The sequence below is a fragment of the Camelus dromedarius genome, chromosome 19, assembly GCF_036321535.1.
Source record: "Camelus dromedarius isolate mCamDro1 chromosome 19, mCamDro1.pat, whole genome shotgun sequence".
Classification (NCBI taxonomy): domain Eukaryota; kingdom Metazoa; phylum Chordata; class Mammalia; order Artiodactyla; family Camelidae; genus Camelus; species Camelus dromedarius.
The window spans coordinates 18,855,818-18,876,131 of record NC_087454.1 but is presented as its reverse complement, the minus strand read 5'-3'; the positions used below and the strand labels follow the sequence as shown (position 1 = coordinate 18,876,131).

The following is a 20,314-nucleotide window of genomic DNA, read 5'->3' as shown; positions in this document are numbered from 1 at the left end:
AGCAGCACCAGGGAGCAGTAAACGTGGACTTCTGCTTGGTAAACACTTTGTCACTGGGGATTTCTAGGCACACTACATATCAACAAAGGACATACTGAGGCAAGGAGGCAGAAGTAACTCAGAACCAAGAGCCACCAAGTAGATTACATGAGTGTTTCTTACAAAGTCTCTGTCTGAAAGCGTTAGGAACCTTGTTGGGAATAGATGTTTAGATGAAAGAAGTGGTTGGGCTTACAGGAAAATAGAACAAAGGAAAAGAGTAAGTGGAAAGGCATGAAACATGTGGCTAGGTCTTTTATTTTGCAAGTTTGTTTTTCTTTTGTTGCCCCAATTCAATTGCTATTATGTGCAATTTAATACGACTATTAAAAATATTCATTTCTCTATCATACTGTGCCTAAATCAGTACCATGAAGAAAATAAGGCTTAATCAATGACTGATGAATGGAACTGAAATTCATGCTTGAACAAAATGCAGCTCTTTCTCTATTACTTTAGAGTTGGGAGGTACATCTTCAGCTTTTCATGATGAGGTTATTCTCTTTTCAGGTTAAGTAAAAACCCAATATGTGTCAACCTCTTTAGTTATTCTGAACATCCCAGGTCCTCCTCCCTAGTCTTTTTAGTGCCCCCTTTACCTCTTTGTTCCTTAGAGTATAGATGAGCGGGTTAAGAGTCGGAGTTACAACAGTGTAAAAAGGGTGAGAAACTTGCCTTGTTCATGAGCATAGCGACTCTTGGGTTGAAGATAGACAGCTGTGACAGTGCCATAGAAGAGGGAGACCACAAGAAGATGAGAAGTGCAGGTGCCAAATGCTTTCTTCTGTCCTGCAGTTGACTTTATTCTCAGCACAGCCTTAGCAACAGCACCATAAGAGGCAAGGATAATGATCAAGGGCACCACCAGGAGAATAATACTGGCTACGAACATCCTGATTTCAATGTAGATGGTGTCTGCACTGGAGACTTGAATGAGGGCTGGGACTTCACATACAATGTCATCCACTGTCTGGTGGGAGCAGAAGGGTAACTGGAAGGTAGCAGGAGACTGGATCAGAGACTGAATCAGGCCAGTCCCCCATGCAAAGATGGCCAGCTGCAGGCAAAGTTTTGGGTGCATGACAGTGGTGTATTTTAGTGGATGACACACTGCCACACAGCGGTCCAAAGCCATGACCACAAGAAGGACACATTCAGTGGCCCCAAGCCACAAGAAGACATAGAGTTGAACAGTACAGCCAATATAGCTTATAGTCTTCTCTGGACCCCAGAAATTAACCAACATCTGTGGAACACAACTGCTGGTGAAACAGAGATCTAGCAGGGAGAGGTTGGAAAGAAAGTAGTACATTGGGATATGGAGTTTGGGAACCTTCAAGGAGACAAAAATTACAACCATATTTCCTGCAGTGGTCAAGCCATAAAAGATCAGAATTACCCAAAAAAGTATCTTTTCCAAATATGGCTTGTCAGAGAAGCCCAGAAGGATAAAATCACGGTGGCTGTCATTGCAAATTGTCAACATGGTTTCTGGAGCAATCACCTCTTCAGGGAATGGTTCAAAAGTAGTACCTCAAAGGCCTGTGATAGTTCTGGTACAGAGACAGGAAGAGGGCAGTATGAATTATTTGATGACTTTGTACTCAAGGATGAGATTTGGCGTCCTTACTTTGGGAAAACAATACAAAGTTTAGTGACCTGTTTTAATCTTTAATACCCATCACTCGTTTACACTATTTTTCTCTTCCTTGTTTACACCTCTTCATATGTTATCTTTTTAGAACTCTGCATTATAAATAATATGTAAAACATATTAAACACACCAATTAGTCAAAATATCTTTACTAAATATTATAAGATGATTTCATCTTTGGTCTCAAAGACTACATTTACAGCATTTACTACATGGTTTTTATATACATTATAGTTGAATCGTATTCTCTTACTACTTCTTTCTTTATTCATTTTGTCCTCTTATTTCTCTGGGTCTGTATCTCAATTTATCTGAATATCTTTCTCCCGAGTTTCTCCCTTCCCTTTCATCTCACCTATCCTTCAATCCCCTTTCTCTCCTCTTCTATCTCCCTTTCTCTTCTTCATTCCTCCTATCCACTTTCTCTTTTGATTTCTGAATTTGAAATCTTGCTCAGCCACCTTATGCTCTGTGATCTTAGGAAACTTACTTTAATTTTCTCTTCTTACCCTAGTCTTTTCCTTAGATGTTCTATTTAGAAAATGGAAGGAAATCATAGAACCTACCTATCCTTGTTGGAGAAAATGTGGAAGCACAGGGAAAATATTAAAACAAATAAATAAACAAAACCCAAAGAGTTCCTGGCCACATATATCTGTTCAATGTATGTTAGCTATAATTAACATGATTATGATCATAATTATAAACTATTCAAATGATTGTTCTAGATGCAAAATGTCAAAATACATAGGCAAGGTTTTAAAGGTTATTAGTGATGATATTTTTTACAAAGTAATATGCTATCTGTACATTATATTTTTTGCCAAAGAATTGAAAGTAATTGCATCCACTTTCCTACCATTATAAATTATCCACCTTTAGAGTGAAGAGCAGACATATCTGTTTTTAATGTGCTTTCTTCCCATAAATTATGAGATTACAAAACAAATTTGTAAAATGTACTATCTTTTATTCATCTTTTCAGTAGGTCAAAAAAGTTTTAAGGAAATACTGTTCTTACTCAAACATTGGCATTTTCCCTATTATATTAAAGAAAAATGGTACCAGAGCTGTTTTTCCTTCCTTTTTTCTCTATTTTTCCACTGTGGCTATTGTTTTAAAAAACCTCTGTATTCTCTTCCTTCACTTTCCTCCTTGTCTGTTTCCTACATTTTTTCTATTCCTACAGCATAACAAAACCTGTTAGCTCTTCAAGTTTCTTTATAAAGCATTTTTTATATTTCCAAGTGTTTTAGTTTACCATAAGCTTTTGCAAAGGGAGTCTCCCAACAGAACTCATTGAATGAAAATAATCAATGCTAATGGGTTTGAACAGATTTTACAGAACTATGTGCTTCAGTAACTCCCTTGAATTTTAAACTCATGGCTCCCTTCTCTTATCCAAATTAATATGCTCGACGAAGTCTGATTTACGCCAATATTTAAACAAAAAATACTCCTTTTCCAAAACATTTTTCAGCTTACCAAGTATCAATAAATTATTAAAATTCTGATGGTGAATTCCAGCTACTATTTCCTTCACTTTATTTATAGTCTATCCCTTATTTTAAGCATTCCATAAACATGGATTTGCGAAAATGTACCTATTATCAATGGATAGAAATTTTAGAGATACATAAACAAAACCGACATGGATAATCAACAGCAGCAGCATAGAAGTTTCATTCTCATCATGTAATTGATGTGAATTAGTGAATTAGCTTATTTAATTTTCACCAAAAAAAAAAAAAGCCTGAATCATCTTCCTGTGTTTTATCAACAATAGTGCTATATATTTTTAATCACTTTTAAATAATCCTAAGAATGATAGAGAAAGTTGAGAAAATCAGATGCTTGGAAATAAAGTTGAAAAATTTAAAGTGACATAAAAATAACACATTGTGTCAAATGGACCGCTCAAGCCAGGATTCTAAGAAAAATTAAGACACGATCTGATATTTACAATCTATTATATAGTCATACATGATGGGTGAATTCTTAATATCAGTTTATTACAGTTTCAACAACATAATAATATACCATGCAGTTATTTATCTAAAGTTTTTACATCAGTATATGTTTTTGCTTTTAAAGAGCTTGCTGGAAGTTATTTCCGAAATATTCTGGCCCAGTAGTTTCCTATCTGTCCATCCTACACTTACCTTTTTTTTTTTTTTTTTTAACATTTTTATTGATTTATAATCATTTTACAATGTGTCAAATTCCAGTGTACAGCACAATTTTTCAGTTATACATGAACATATATATATTCATTGTCATATTTTTTTCTCTCTGAGCTACCATAAGATCTTGTATATATTTCCCTGTGCTATACAGTATACATTTACCTTCTTATTGTTGCCAGTGGATGTAATCAGTGTTCCAGGTTCTTGTCCTATCCCAGAAAGAATTCATAGACAAGACATAGTAAAAAATAAAGTGAAAATTTATTAAAGGATGGATAGTACACTCTCAAGGGGAGAGCAGGCAGGCTCAGGTAAGCGGCTGCCCCAAGTTTCTTTGGCAAGTTGGTTACACAGAGTGTAAAAATGAATGGGCGGAATATTCATTAGGGAGGGAAGGGTCTGAGGTCATATTCCCTGATTTTCATCCCAATTCCACCTTCCCAAAGGGAGGAGGGATCTTTGTCCTTATTTAGCCTGGATAGGAAGTGCCATGGTGTCGGTTCATGATGGGTACTTCTAATCTGCAAGACTAACTTTATTGAAATGAGAACATAATGAGCAAAAGGTTACATTCAGACACTGGAGATTCCTGTGTTTTCCCACCTTTCTTTGTTGGCCTCCAGGCCACTTATCACCCCCAAAGTTGTGACCACTTATCAGCCCAGAGTTTCCTGCTTTTCCTCCTCTGCCCAGGAACCCCTGGTGCTTAAGTGATGTATGGTTTACCGCATTTGGTCCATGCCTCTCCTTTCTGCCCAGTTTCTGCCATTTCGTGTATGTCCCCCTTTCTCTGCTCATATCTAGCTATCTGCCTCCTCTAACACTATCATGAATCACATTTGACTGTATCCACACACTAGTAGATTTATTTGAAGTTCTCTCAGTCAGTAGTTCTCATGTGTACAGGATATTAATCTAAAAGAACGCTGAAGCACAAATATTTTGCAGGGCATTAATATGCACATGATCTCTCATGTCTCATACTTGTGTTTAACTCAGATTCTTTTTACTGGAAAATCCGTATTGCTCTCTGAGTCTCTTCTTTTTTCTGTGCCATTATTCCTTTATTTTCTATAGAATTTTTGCAAACTAGAGTTGAAATGTTAGCCCTTTGGTCATGAATCTGAGTCTGATATTTCAGTAGAAGAACAAAGTTTGATGTCTTAAAAAATCTCAGAGTCTTGTAGATTTTTCCATTATCAAAACCAAACTGCCTCCTATTCCACCCTGTGGCATTCATTCACTTTCAGTAAATCTGGTTTGTATTCCTTGTCTATTAGGATTATTCATCCTTTCCTGGTTTTCCTTTTTAAATTTTTTAATAGTAGTGCCTATAGATCTACTTCTATTTATATGTCTATGTATCAATCCAGTGATCTTGTATCTCTGTTTCCTTCTAACCACTAATCATTGGACAAGACGTATTTTACCCTTGGAGCAACTATTCTCAAAAGATTCTTGGATGGGAAGAGAGAGTCTTAGTTTAGCTGATATTCATAATGCAAAATATAACAACTCTGTTCACCTCTTCTTTTGAGATTGTCTTTTTCTCAAAAACATCAATTTCCCTATGATACTCCTTTAGCTCCCCTCCTCTGTCTCTCAGAATAGTACATGGAGGAGTTTTTGCTGAGAGCTGGTGCACCATAATTCCTATGGTTACAAATGCAGATATAATATTTACATCTCACCTTCTAAAATAGATGCCTCTGGTGAAGTGAATCTCAACTCCACAGCCCACTTCTGATTTCAGCAGAGCTGCAACGGACAGTTCTGTGTGAACTCAGATTCATCTCATACACGCTGACAATTACCTAACTCAAGCACTTTGTATATGTCTTTCCTGATTGCCCCAAGGCCTTGTCTGACACTGTGGGAGTCCATTTGGCACACAGACAAATGCCACCCAGAAATGCAGGAGATTTAATAACCCCAGGGGAAACCTTCAAACAAAGGAGGATAGTAGTTGCAGATAAGCGTTCCAGCAAACCTTCCTTCAGGTGAAAAAGTCCTATTTGCGTTTCAGGAGATCCCTGGAGAACTGAGCTCCCATGGCAACAACCTGTCTAATATAACATTATATTATATTTCTTTCTGTCTCTCTCATTCTTCCTGCTCCCTCACTCATTATTCCTGAAATCCCTTCACAAATCAGTTATTTTAACTTAATAATTTTTTTGCTCAGTCTCTGCTTTCGGGAGCACCTTAATAGAGCTGATACTGGAAGTGGCACTAGAAAGCAGACTCTCAGAGAAGTACTCGGAAAATAAATCACTCACCAGTGAGAATACAAGTCCTCCTTTGATAGGGGTGAATGGAATAGTGGTAACACTTAGCTTGCTGTAACATCAATATTACTAATATTCTTGCCTGCATGGTTTGTGATGAGGTATAGGTAGAAGGAGAAGCATTGGGGTATATGGTGCATCTAGCCCTTGAAAGATATGAGGATAATTATACTTAGACTATGGTCAACTTTGCTGGCTTTCATTGACTATCTTGGTAGCCTTGAAGAAAAGGAGTAGCATGCTCTAGTCAGTCAGCCAATAATCTACCTAGGGCTATGGTTCTCTAACTGTTCATTAAAATGTAGATTTCTGGCCCCCACACCCAGAGTTTATGATTCCCTAAGTTTGGGGTGAGGCCTCAAATTGGCATTTCTAAGATGATTGAATGATGATGATGATGTTGGTTGATGATGATGTTACAGGTCCAGGGAGCACACCTTGAGAACCACTAACTAGGGAATGCTATAAAAGCAAGTAAACTTCCATGGAATCATTTTAAGAAATTCTCATATCCTGCTTAGGAAAGAGTGTTGAAAATCAGACCCAGGACTTGCTTATAAGGCTCACAGGACTGCAAAGGAGGTAAAATGCACATCTCAATAGACTTTATATTAAAGTCAAGATCCTAAAAGGGAAGGAGTCAGACCTTTACACCTGGGATGGTGAATATCTGTACAATTGCACCTCAAAAACTTGAATGTCCAGATTTCTCTGAACCTTCCAAAGTGATAGAAGCAGTCTCCTCCCTCTTGATAAAGGAGAGAAGCCACCCCTACCTGGAGATCATGTAAACATGTTTGTTGCAAGATGATACAGACCTTCTCACAATCTCTTCTTGCCTAAACTCATCACCTCCAGAGCAATAACTATAACCCTGCTATAAAAGAAAATAGCTTATTACAATATCTGCAGGACCTGGCCAACACATATTATCAGGAACCTCTCTTAGGAGAGGAATAGAATATGGGAATGTTTATAGACATGAGAACACTCTTCCAACTCCTGGAAAAGAACACTGGATCCAGTGCTAATATATTACAGGGACATCTTATTAAAAATTTGACAAAATTATATCTACAGTAAATGCAATGTTGCTGTAGCTCCCTTGACAGAATACTGAAGTGTCAAAAGTATCAGAGTTAGGAATGTTGGAATATATTTATTATGTACACAGAATCTATCACCTAACTACACTACCTGTGATGTCCCAGAGGACACTCTATTAAGAGAGCAATAAATGTACTAGTTAAAGAGGCAAAATATCTTTGAGATGCTTAATGTCCTCTATAGACCAGGGTTGACAATAGCAGATGCTTTCAGAGAACTACCAGTCTAAAGCAAGTAGTTACAGTAAATGGTTAACACACTTGAAAAAACAGGATAACTACAAATCAGAAACATACAATAGATTCACAAAAACCGAAAGAAGAGAACACAAGCATGATACAAAAGAAAACTATCAAACCACAAAAGGAAAAAGAAAAAGAAATGAACAAAGAGGAAATACAAAATCAATTGGAAAACAAGGTTTAAAATGGCAATAAATACATATCTTTCAATAATTACCTTAAATGTCAATGGACTAAATGCTCCAATCAAAAGATATAGAGGGGCAGATTGGATTTAAAAAAAAAAGAGCCTACAATATGCTGCCTACAAAAGATCCACATTACGGTGAAGGACACACAGATTGAAAGTGAGGGGATGGAAAAACAAATTTCATGCAAGTGGAAATGATAAGAAAGCAGGGGTAGCAATACTCACATCAAACAAAATAGACTTTAAAACAATGGTCATAAAGAAAGATAAAAAAAGGACTATACAATGATAAAAGGAGCAATATAAGATGAGAATATTATACTCATTAACATATATGTACCCAATATAGGAGCACCTAAGTACATAAAACAAATATTAACAGATATAAAGGGAGAAATTTATGGAAATAAAATAACAGTAGGAGACTTTAATACCCACTTACATCAATGGACAGATCTTCCAGACAGAAAATCAATAAGACAACAGAGATTCTAAGTGATACAATAGAACAGTTATATTTAATTGATATTTTCAGGACATTACATCCAAAAAAACCAGAATACACAGTCTTTTCAAGTGCACATTGAACATTCTCTAAGATTGAACATATACTAGGACACAAAACAAATCTCAACAAATTTAAGAGGATAGAAATTATTTCAAGCATCTTTTCTGACCACAACAACATGAAACTAGAAATCAACCACAGAAAGAGATATAAGAAAAAAATGATTACATGGAGATTAAATAACATACTACTAAATAACCAATGAGTTAATGATGAAATCAAAGAAGAAATTTTAAAATACCTTGACACAAATGACAATGAAAACACAAACATACAAAATATATGAGCTGCAGCAAAAGAAGTTCTTAGAGGGAAGTTCATAGCTATAACACCTTCCTCAAAAAAACAAGAAAAATCTCAGATAAACAATGTAACCTACCACTTCAAAGAATTATAAAAAAGAACAAACAAAACCTTAAGCCAGTGGAAGGAAGGAAATAGTGAAAATCAGAGAGGAAGTAAATGAAATAAAGATTTTTAAAAATAGCAAAAAACAAATAAAACCAAGAACTGGTTCTTTGAAAGGGTAAACAAAATTGACAAACCTCTGGCTAAGCTCACCAAGAAGAAAAGAGAGAGGACACAAATAAATACAATAAGAAATGAAACTGGAGAAATAGCAACCAATACCACAGAAATACAGAAATAAAAAGAGAGAGAGAATCATGAACACTTACATACCAACAAATGGATAACCTAGAAGAAATAGATAAGGTTCTAGAAAGTTACAGCCCACCAAAACTGAATCAAGAAGAAATAGATAACTGAACAGGCCAACTGCTAGAAGTGGAAAAGAAACTGTAATTTTAAAAAAAAAAAAAATCCCTGCAAACAAAAGTCAGGGACCAAATGGCTTCACTGGGGAATTTTAACAAACATACACAGAAGAACTTATACCAATCCTTCTCAAACTCTTCCAAAAGACTGAAGAGGAGGGAACACTCCCAAAGTCATTCTATGAAGCCACCATCACCCTGATGCCAAAATCAGACAAAGACAAACCAACATAGAAAATAAAAGGCCAATATCTTTGACAAATATACATGCAAAAACTCTCAACAAAATAATAGCAAACCAAATCCAACAACACATTAAAAAGATTATACACCATGATCAAGTTGGATTCATCCCAGGGTCACAAAGATGGTTCAATATATGCAAATAAACCAATGTGATATACCACATCAACAAAAGACAAAAACCACATGATCATCTCAATAGATGCAGAAAAAGCATTTGATAAAATTCAACATCCATTCATGATAAACTCTTGCCAAAGTGGGTATAAAGGGAACATACTTGAACATAATAAAAGCTATTAATGACAAACCCACAGCCAACATAATACTCAAGGTTGAAAAGCTGAAAGCCTTCCCGCTAAAATCTGGAACATGAAAAGAATGCCCACTCTCAACACTTCTATCCAACCTAGTATTGGAAGTCCTAGACACAGCAACCAGACAAGAAAAAGAAATAAAAGGGATCCAAATTGGAAGAGAAGAGGTAAAATTGTCATTATATGCAGATGACATGATACTATATATAGAAAATCCCAAAGTCTCCAACAAAAACTACTAGAGCTGATAAAAGAATTCAACAAGGTAGCAGGATACAAGATTAACATACAGAAGTCAATTGTATTTCTTTACACTAACAATGAAATGTCAGAAAAAGAAAGTAAAGAAACAATCCCTTTTAAAATTGCATCCAAAAAAAATTAAATACTTAGGAATAAATCTGACCAAGGAGGTGAAAGATTTATAGGCTGAGAACTACAGAACATTGATAAAAGAAGTTAAAGGTGATTTAAAGAAATGGAAAGATATCCCATGCTCTTGGATTGGAAAAATTAATATTGTTAAAATGGCCATACTATCTAAAGCAATCTATAGATTTAATGTGATCCCTATCAAATTACCCAAGACACTTTTCACAGAACTAGAAAAAATAATCCTAAAATTTGTATGGAATCACAAAGTTGCCAATGCAATACTAAAAAAAAAAGAATGAAGCTGGAGGAATAACCATTCCCAGACTTAAGACAATACTACAGATCTACAGTCATCAAAACAGCATGGTACTTGTACAAAAACAGACATATGGATCAATGGAACAGAATAGAGAAGCCAGAAATAAACCCACAAACTTTTGGACAATTAATCTTTGACAAAGGAGGCAAGAACATACAATGGAGTAAAGACAGTCTCTCCAGCAAATAGTGTTGGGAAAACTGGACAGCTGCATATAAACAGCTCATACAACTTAATAACAACAACAACAAAAACAAATAACTCAATCCAAAAATGAGCAGAAGACCTAAACAAGCAATTCTCCAGTGAAGACATACAAATGGCCAATAGGCACATGAAAAAATGCTCAATATCGCTAATTATCAGTATAGTTAATTATCAAAGAAATGCAAATCAAAACTACAATGAGGTATCACCTCACACCAGTCAGAATGGCCATCATTCAAAAGTCCACAAACAGTAAATGCTGGAGTGGGTGTAGAGAAAAGGGAACCCATCTACACTGCTGGTGGGAATGTAGTTCGGTGCAGCCATTATGGAAAACAGTACAGAGATTCCTCAAAAGACTAAAAATAGACTTATCATATGATCCAGCAATCCCACTCCTGGGCATCTGGAGGGAACCTTAATTCAAAAAGACATATACACCCCAATGTTGATAGCACTACTTACAATAGCCAAGACATGGAAACAACCTAAATGTCCATCGACAGATGACTAGATAAAGAAGTTATAGTATATTTATACAATGGAATACTATTCAGCCATAAAAAATAATAAAATAATGCCATTTGATGGAGCTGGAGATTGTCATTCTAAGTGAAGTAAGCCAGAAAGAAAAGAAAAATACTATATATCACTTATATGCGGAATCTAAAAAAAAAAAAAAGATAGACTTCTTTACAAAGCAGAAACAGACTCACAGATATAGAAAACAAACTCATGGTTATTAGTGGGGGAAGGGGGTGGGAAGGAATAAATTGGGAGTTCGAGATTTGCAGATACTAATATATAAAAAATAGATAAACAAGTTTATACTGTATAGCACAGGGAACTACATTCAATATCTTGTAGTAATTTATGGTAAAAGGGAATATGAAAATGAATATATATATGTTCCTGTATGACTGAAGTACTGTGCTGTACACCAGAAATTGACACAACATTGCAAACTGACTGTACTTCAATAAAAAAAAAATTTTTAAAAACAGAAAGTAAAAAAAAAAAATATCCCTGGGACACTGGATACCATTGTCAGCTCCAAGTGAATGTAAATTCTTTCTGATCTATTTTCTTGAAAGGGGTGAAAAAGAACACATTCACCAGATCAAGGACTACACACCATGCACCTAATATCATGTTAATATGCTCAACAAAGAGACATATCCGGCCCAGCTGATTCAACTGGGACTAACACTTGTCTGATTTGTGGTAATCTCTTGTCATCCAAGATCCATCTGATTTTTTCAGTGGACTGAGTGGTGAGGCAAATGGAGATGTGACAGGGACTGCTATCCATGCATCCTTTAGGATTGCAAAGGAAACAAATAAGAAATTTTAAAAGCAACTTTATAGCCATGAGGATAATTCAGTATTCACTATCAAAACTGGCAGGACAAAAGGGGAACCAAAGGAAGAAACATATAAATATCTAAAAATACACATATGTATTTTTTTCAGTGATACACTTGTGGGACTTTATTCTGTATTTCTCTTCTATTATCTCCCTCTAAAATTGCTCTTCTGGTATAATCCAAGTCCATCCGGTTATATTATTTTCAAAGGTATAAGAATACAGATTGCATACACTAAAACTTTTTAATTGGCTAATTTCATCCTGATAAATTGTCCAAAGAAGGTCACATATTGAAAAAAAGTTATTCTGAACGATACGTAGTATAAAGTGACAAATTCAGAAAATGCAAATATTTAATAGTGAAAAACTGGGGAGGTATGTATATATAAATTATATACATAGATAAAATTTATATATAAATTATTAATTTATAAAAGACTATTATATGGCTACAAAATCATGTGTTAAGAAAATGCTATAAATTATACAATGATTACGTTCTACATATATGATTTTACAATTTATAAAAATGCATTATGGGGGGAAGGTAACAGCTCAGTGGTAGTGTGAGCTAACAAAGGATTTTCTTTTTGATTATATCTATGCTGATATATATATATATATAATATATACTCAAGTCACTTTCAATTTTAATTAACCAAAAATATTACGTGAGCACATGTAAGTTATAAATTGCATAATTCAATTAATTTTCTAAAACTATTCCTGTTTCAATCCCATATCATTTCTACTAGTTCTGTCTCAGTGAATTCATACTGAATTTAAACTTCAATGTGTTAATTTATATGTTATAGGGTTTTTTTAACCTGTAGATCTCTAGAAGGCTTAGTCCAAAAATATTCATTACAAAAACCAGTGAACAGTAGAATTACTATTTTCCCTTATACACCATCAGTGGACTAGTTCCCTGACCTCTGAGACCATTTAAAACAACTTGGGGCTATAAATTCCTTTAGCTTTGTGCTCTCCTGATAAACAACTCTAAACATATTTTTCATTATTTATGTCTCATGACTATTACCATCATCTTAGTTTTAAAATTTGTGAACCACCTGTGTGCCACTACTATGTTACCAGAGCAGTTGGGAATACAGTTCAGTTATTTCCTCTCTGGACACAATGACCAATTAAACTTCAGGGACTCTCACATCCCTAGGGCTAAAATAGAGGACACAGCATTGTATGAATAGTAAGCCCTTTATTTAACCCTTTTTCCATGACTTTACCAATGTTGCTGATACCTGTACAATCAGCTTCTCATTGTAAAGTGCATTAGGAACCTGGGGAGAAAACTCAAGCGTTAATAAAATATGCCTCAGAGACTTAAGACAATATCTACAATACACTTCTACTTCATCATAGAGATTTTTTCAATTTATATTTCTTAATGTTGTCCAGGTCACATGCTAACTTCATTCTCAATCTATGGGCAGAAAGGGAGTTGAATAAGAATGTCACAAGGGTTGAAAGCTCAAAAAGTCATTGCTTCATCAGTCTCTGTTTGGACCAGACGTGCTTTGAAATATGGCACAAAGAAAGGCATGGATCTCTCTCTAACACTTAGGAAACAAACGTAAGAAATGTCTACTACGGGGAATCACATTACCATGAGTGGGAAGGGTCTCTCAAGATCATTTCATACATATCCTGCCTCTGGCTTGCATCACATGAAATAACCAGAGAATTCAATTTATTTCCTGGGAATCTTGAAATAAATGTCAAGTGTTTTCAGTGTTTCCAAAAGTCACTATCATTACCTTTCAAATGACTATTTGCCCCTTATATCTCCTTATCAAAAAAAGAAAAAAAAAGTCAGTGGAGTTTTTCAAGCAGAAAAAGGAATTAGTAGTATTTAAGATTTTCTTTTCATTTGTAGAAGATATATAAATAGGGAAACAGTTAAGGTGATAGTGGAACAAGCATATGTTTGTCAATGAGTTAAATTCATTTTTCTGAAAATATAAAAGAGGAAGTGATGAATGAGCTGTCACCAATGCCATACAAAATGTGGGAATGAGTAGAAGATGTGAAAAACACACAGGTAGGAAAAATTTTTAAATAGATGCTAAGTAGAGTCCTCTTTTTTCCCACACCTTTCAGGCAACCAGTATCTCCTACAAACCATTGACCTGACTTCCATTTACTGGAAACTGTGTTCTCAGTATTATGGCAGAAACAAAGAAAAAGTGGCTTATATTTCAATCACTTCATATTATAATACTGCAAAATTATAATAAGCATAGGCTCCACTAATAGTAATTTGGTTGCTTGTTTTCTCATATACATGGAAAGTGGAGAAAATGATACATTATTACTATTAATGATTAGTACTAATGGTTAATATTAGAGATGCTATTAGTGATAACTAGCTCACATTCTTTAAACTGCTCTCAGTCCAATGTGTATGCATGGCCTCATTTGAGCTTCACAACAACTCTCTTATTATGGCTAGAGAGTTGCTTTTGTTTTTGTTTATTACAACATGACACAAAAATGTTCACCAACTACCCAGGATCACACAGCTCAGAAATAAAATGATGGAAGATCCCAGCTGCAGAGGCAGTGATCCTAACAGCTAACGTGATTACTTTTAACTCTGCCAAACAAATAGTAAATATAGTATTACCCTGGTTGTTTTAATTTTTATTTCTTTAATGATGAGACAGGTGCCTATCTTTTCTATTTTCAATTTTGCTTTATATTTTTTTCTATCCCAAATTGCTTATTTATATCCATTGATCAATTTTTTTTTATTTTTGCTCTTTTCTCATAAATATTATGTAATAATTTTTAATATTTTAATACATCAACCATTTTTGCCATAAACACTGTGCATTTTTTCATCTTGCATTTATCATTATATTTGCATATAATCGTCTTCCAAATGAAAACTTAAAATTTACATGTGCACTCAAAAAAGTCAAATATCATGTCTTTTACCATTTTTCACTGAAGTGTATTACTGCTGTTTACCAAGAAAAAATGTTTATCTATAGCTAACATGCCAAACTTAAAATCACGTCTAATGGAAGGGGTTACAAATATTATAACTACATCTAATACATTCCAGGGTCAAGTTATACTTCATATATCAGTGTTTCTTACTCTTCAAAATGTGTTCCACTCTGGAATAAGGTATGCCAATCCTAATTACTTCATCTTCTTTCTTAAGTCTGTCAGCTATATGTTGTCATTCTGGCTGTGCTCTCTGTACATTTGGGGTTACATGCTATAAAAAAAAAAAAAAAAGGAATGGCTTTTAAATCGTGGCTTTTTGAGTCTTGGCCTAACCATTACTGAATGTGCAAATTATTTATTCTCGGTTAGTCACAGTAGCAATAAAATGTAGATCATATCTGTTTATCAGAGTTTTCGTGAGAATTAGAATGGATTATTTCAAGCAGTGTGCAGTGTGTCACATGTTAATCAAGCAACAATTAGACCATCAGTTTTACAATTTTCATCAGAGTATTTGGAGATGGGGGAGATGTCATCTGTGATCATCACTATAAATCACAAGTAAGCCATAATTTTATTACCGTGAATCAAAACATCTAATACCCATGATAGCTCTTTCTGGGAAAGGATGTACATACATGTCATTTAAGAGTAAGAAATAACTCAAAATATCACATGAAGATGTTACAAAAGCAAGTAGATCCCTTCAGATCAAATGTAGATCTAGATGAAACTCCTACCCCTGTATAACTCAGCATTTCAGTCTCAATAAATTAAAATCAGAATTTATTCTACAAATGGTTATTAAGGTAGGTTAGGACATAAGAAACGGATGAGGAATCGAAATGCGTTGAGCACTTATGCATATAAGCTTATATCCTTGGTATTTAAATGTAAGAATTTACTTCGTAAAGTAAGCAAAGCATAACTACTAAAAATAGAAGAACGACTTTCTAACCATATGACAACCATATCGTGTTTCACAAGGGTTCCATTTAATGGACTATAAATTATATTTGGTGTTTATTTATTCAGTTAAAATGTGAATATTCAATAATTATCTATTGACTGCTTGCCGATTTTATTTTTTTAGGATTATAAAACAAGTGAGTCATCATGAATTGGGCAAATGAGAGCTCCTCTAAAGACTTTATACTACTTGGCTTTTCAGACAAGCCCTGGCTACAGACGCCCCTTTTGGTGCTCCTGTTAATATCATACACAGTCACCATCTTCGGCAATGTATCCATCATGATGGTGTGCATTCTGGACCCCAAACTTCATACACCCATGTATTTCTTTCTCACTAATCTCTCCATCTTAGATCTCTGTTACACCACAAGCACCGTCCCTCATATGCTGACAAATATTTGTCGCAACAAAAAGACCATCAGCTATGGTGGCTGTGTGGCCCAACTCATCATCTTCCTGGCCCTGGGTGCTACTGAGTGTCTCCTGCTGGCTGTTATGGCCTTTGACAGGTATGTGGCGATTTGCAGACCACTCCACTACATAGTCATCATGAATCCTAAGTTGTGCTTAAAAATGGTAGCCTTCTCATGGCTCACTGGCTTCAGCAACTCAGTGTTGCAGTCTTCCTTGACCCTTAACATGCCACGCTGTGGGCATCAGGAAGTGGACCACTTCTTCTGTGAGGTTCCTGCTCTTCTCAAGTTGTTATGTACTGACACAAAGCCTATTGAGGCTGAGTTCTTTTTCTTAGGAGTATTAATTCTCCTAATTCCAGTGACATTGATCCTCATCTCCTATGGCTTCATAGCTCAAGCAGTATTGAGAATCAGGTCAGCAGAAGGACGACGAAAAGCTTTTGGGACATGTGGGTCCCACGTGGCTGTGGTGTCTCTGTTTTTTGGAACAAGCATCTACATATATCTACAACCACCTGCATCCACCTCTAAGGACTGGGGGAAAATAGTTTCCCTTTTCTATGGGATATTCACACCCATGTTGAACCCTCTCATTTACAGCCTTAGAAATAAAGATATGAAGGACGCCTTCAAGAGGGTGTTGCCAATAATACTTTTCTATAAGAAATAAGTGCTCCATTGTCATGAGAAACTTCTGTGTCTCTCTTTATCCTTGAAAATTATAGTAAGGTTTGAACTGCTTTTTCTACTGCTCAGGCTCTTACGATTTTATTGAATTATACCAAGAGTTTAGAAAAATTATTTCTCTGTTCAGGAAGCAATGCTGAGATTGTAACATTTCATTTCTAAATTCAAAACTCTTTTGCTTTCCAGAGTTCCCCTAAGGCACTCTCTTCCTGAGGCCAAGTCATGGGAAATTCCTCCTGTCAATGACAAAACTAGTCAGGACATGGATGGATTACATTTCCACATACATACTCTTTGTTCAAGAACCATCCTGTCAACCACCTAGTTAGGGTTTCCACATGTCTGTAAATATATATCCAGTGAGCCCAAGCCAAAATATTCCTGACAGCACCCATGTCTTCAATCACTTTACATTTATTTTCACATCCCTTGATAAAATCCATCATATGAAGCTTCCAGAACTGTTCTCAGTATGTAGTGTGTCTCAAACCTAGCTGGTATTATACTAGCTAAGCATGTGCATCTTGTACTAGAAACCTGAAATGTCAGTTGAGTTTCATTTCAAACTATTTTATTTACTTAAAAAAATTTATAAAGTATAGTCAGTTTACAATGTGATAGTTTCTGTTGTACAGAATTGTGGTTCAGTTATATACATACATACACAACACTATTCTTTTCATATTCTTTTTCATTTTAGGTTATTACAAGGTTTTGAATATAGTTTCCTGTGCTATATAGTAGGACCTTGTTGTTTATCTATTATATATACAGTAGTTAGTGTCTGCAAATCCCAAATTCCCCATTTATCCCTCTACCTCCCCTTCCCTGCAGCAGCATAAATTTATTTTCTATGTCTGTGAGTCTGTTTCTGTTTTGTAAATAAGTTCATTTGTGTCACATTTTTAGATTCCACATATAAGTGATACCATATAATATTTTTCTTTCCCTTTGTGGCTTACTTCATTTGATATGACAATCTCCAGGTCCATCCATGTTGCTGCAAATGGCATTATTTCATTTCCAACTATTTTAAATTCATTTTTTATTGCCTGTGGATAGCATTTTTCCTTTTTTACCTTCACTTGTCAAATCCATATTTGTCCCAAGTGCTGCCCTAAGCATGCAGAATCTCCTCTAATTCATTATTTATAATAATGTTAGTAAGAATCATTTTTTCTAATATTGATCTGAATTAATTTATTATTTAGTTAGTAATAAAGTTTTGTTGTTCACTACGTAGCACTAGACCAGAGGAAAAACAATCACAATTCCTCTGCTGAAGAAATATTCTAGTTCCTGAAGTAAAGTACCCTTTTAAACTCAGACATTTAATTGATTGCAATTACTAGTGTAAGGACATAGATGAGGAAAATTTGAGGCAACACAGAAAGTGTTACAAAACTAAGATTTCAGAAATTATATGTAATTTTAAATAGTTAAAACACAGAGTACAAATACAAACAAATGAAACTGGAGACATTAACTGAAAAGTTTGGACTTTATCCAGTAAACAAGGCAGAGAATGTAGGAGCAGCAGTAGAAAATAACTAAACAGCGTAAGTAAAGAATATGGCTCCTACATGACAATCATTGTTTACTAAATATGACGTTTAAGATAAATGGGAAAGGGAAAGACTTTAAATATATGGTACTTTAAAAGTTGTTTTTCTCTACAACAGAAAAAAAGATATGAAATTCAAGACAATGAAAACAATTATATCTCTAGTACAGGTGCCTTTTAAAATTTCCAAACCTGTATATACCATTGCCATCTTTTCTTGAATATATGATAAGGATTTCAAATTTAACACATCCAAAAGCTGACACCTGCTCTCCCTTTGCCACAAAGCCCTCTTCTAAAGCTTGCTATTTTAATGAATAGATTCACCTGCTGTTTACATGTGCAAATCAGAAACCATGAACATTATCCTCTCCATAATTTTCCATATCAAAACCATTACCAAGACATATCAATCATTCCTCTTTTATACCTCCCATCTCTTCACTTCTTTCTATCTTCACACTCCTGGTACCATTATTCTTTACCTAGACCTACCTTATGACTCAATCTATCCTGTAGTACACCTTGGAAAATACAGCCAGAGTGGCCATTTCAATCCAAATTACAATCATTCCACTCTCACCACTTGCACTAGAGATTATTAGTGGCTTCCACTGCTCATCAGTTAAACACAAATATGCATGTCCCAGACATATAGCCCTCTCTATCTCTTGCACTTAAGATACTTCCTTAAAGCACAGAACATTTGAGCTTTCTGATCCTTCTATCTGGAATACTCTTCCCATCCATCCTTACCTAATTAATAATTGCTCAGGCCTCATCTTCTACTTAGAGAATCTTTTTTGTGGCCTCCCTGATTCAGTCAAATACTCCAAATTTACTTGTTCATCATATACCTCTCATTTGTGGCACTTGGACTTTAACTGATCACTTGATAAATGCCTTTACCTACTACTAGACTATAAGTTCCTGAGCATAGGAACGAAGTTTCTTTTTGCTTACCAAAGCATTCACAACACTTTTGGAGGCAGAAGGTTAAAACACCAAGATGTCAAAACTATGCATGATGTTAGTTAATATGTAAATTTTCACTTTTTCTGTGAAAAGAATTTTCAGAGATGTGAAACTCTGGGGCTGGGAACAGTGGTCATATGAAATTCCATGACAGGATATAAACTTAAGTTCTCAAAGGCTAAAGAAATTATATTTCTCTGTAAAAATGAAAATTCAGTGATTGTCACATATAATTATTAATTATATTTTCTCTTTTAAAAATTATATAAATGCATTGTCTGTATTTTAGTAAAAGTAAACTGTTTTATTGAAAAGAATTCATCCTTAAATTTATTATATTTGACTTTATCATCATTGGTTTATTAGTTTATTCCTCTTTTCTGTCAATAGAGGGTTATAGTTTTTTATGTACATTATATCTTGACAATATACATGGATTCTTTTTATTAAAAGAAAGCATATTTAAATTCTATAGAGCCTTACAATTTTCAAGAGTTTTACATGCATGATTTCATATAATCCCATAATAACCCTTTTTTCCCCCTATGTCCCTCTATTCCCTCTCTCCCACTGGTAACCACTAGTTTGTTCTCTTTATCTGTGAGTCTGATTCTTTTTTGTTACAGTCATTAGTTTGTTGTATTTTTTAGATTCCACATATAAGTGACATCATACAGTACTTTTTTCTCTGTCTGACTTCTTTCACTAAGTATAATGCCCTCCAAGTCCATCCATGTTGCTGAAAATTGCAAAATTTCATCTTTTTATGGCTGAGTAGTATTCCATTGTACATATATACACCACATCTTCTTTATTCATTCATCTGTTGATGGACACTTAA

At 34.8% G+C, this 20,314-nt stretch overlaps 2 protein-coding genes across 2 annotated transcripts; one reads left to right on the top strand and one right to left on the bottom strand.

Moving 5' to 3' along the window:
• Positions 1 to 632: 632 nt before the first annotated feature.
• Positions 633 to 1,525, bottom strand: LOC105084535 (olfactory receptor 2H2). Its single transcript, XM_010974679.2, has one exon. It carries the CDS (start codon positions 1,523 to 1,525, stop codon positions 683 to 685), a length of 843 nt encoding a protein of 280 aa, XP_010972981.1. The 3' UTR covers positions 633 to 682.
• A 14,421-nt stretch (positions 1,526 to 15,946) lies between these two features.
• On the top strand, positions 15,947 to 16,917 carry LOC105084536 (putative olfactory receptor 2B3). The gene has a single exon (XM_010974680.2). It carries the CDS (start codon positions 15,976 to 15,978, stop codon positions 16,915 to 16,917), a length of 942 nt encoding a protein of 313 aa, XP_010972982.2. The 5' UTR covers positions 15,947 to 15,975.
• Positions 16,918 to 20,314: the final 3,397 nt, after the last annotated feature.

Excerpts from the sequence above, each read along its gene's own strand:
- LOC105084535 (XM_010974679.2), bottom strand. The coding sequence starts at position 1,525 with ATGTTGACAATTTGCAATGACAGCCACCGTGATTTTATCCTTCTGGGC.
- LOC105084536 (XM_010974680.2), top strand. The coding sequence starts at position 15,976 with ATGAATTGGGCAAATGAGAGCTCCTCTAAAGACTTTATACTACTTGGC.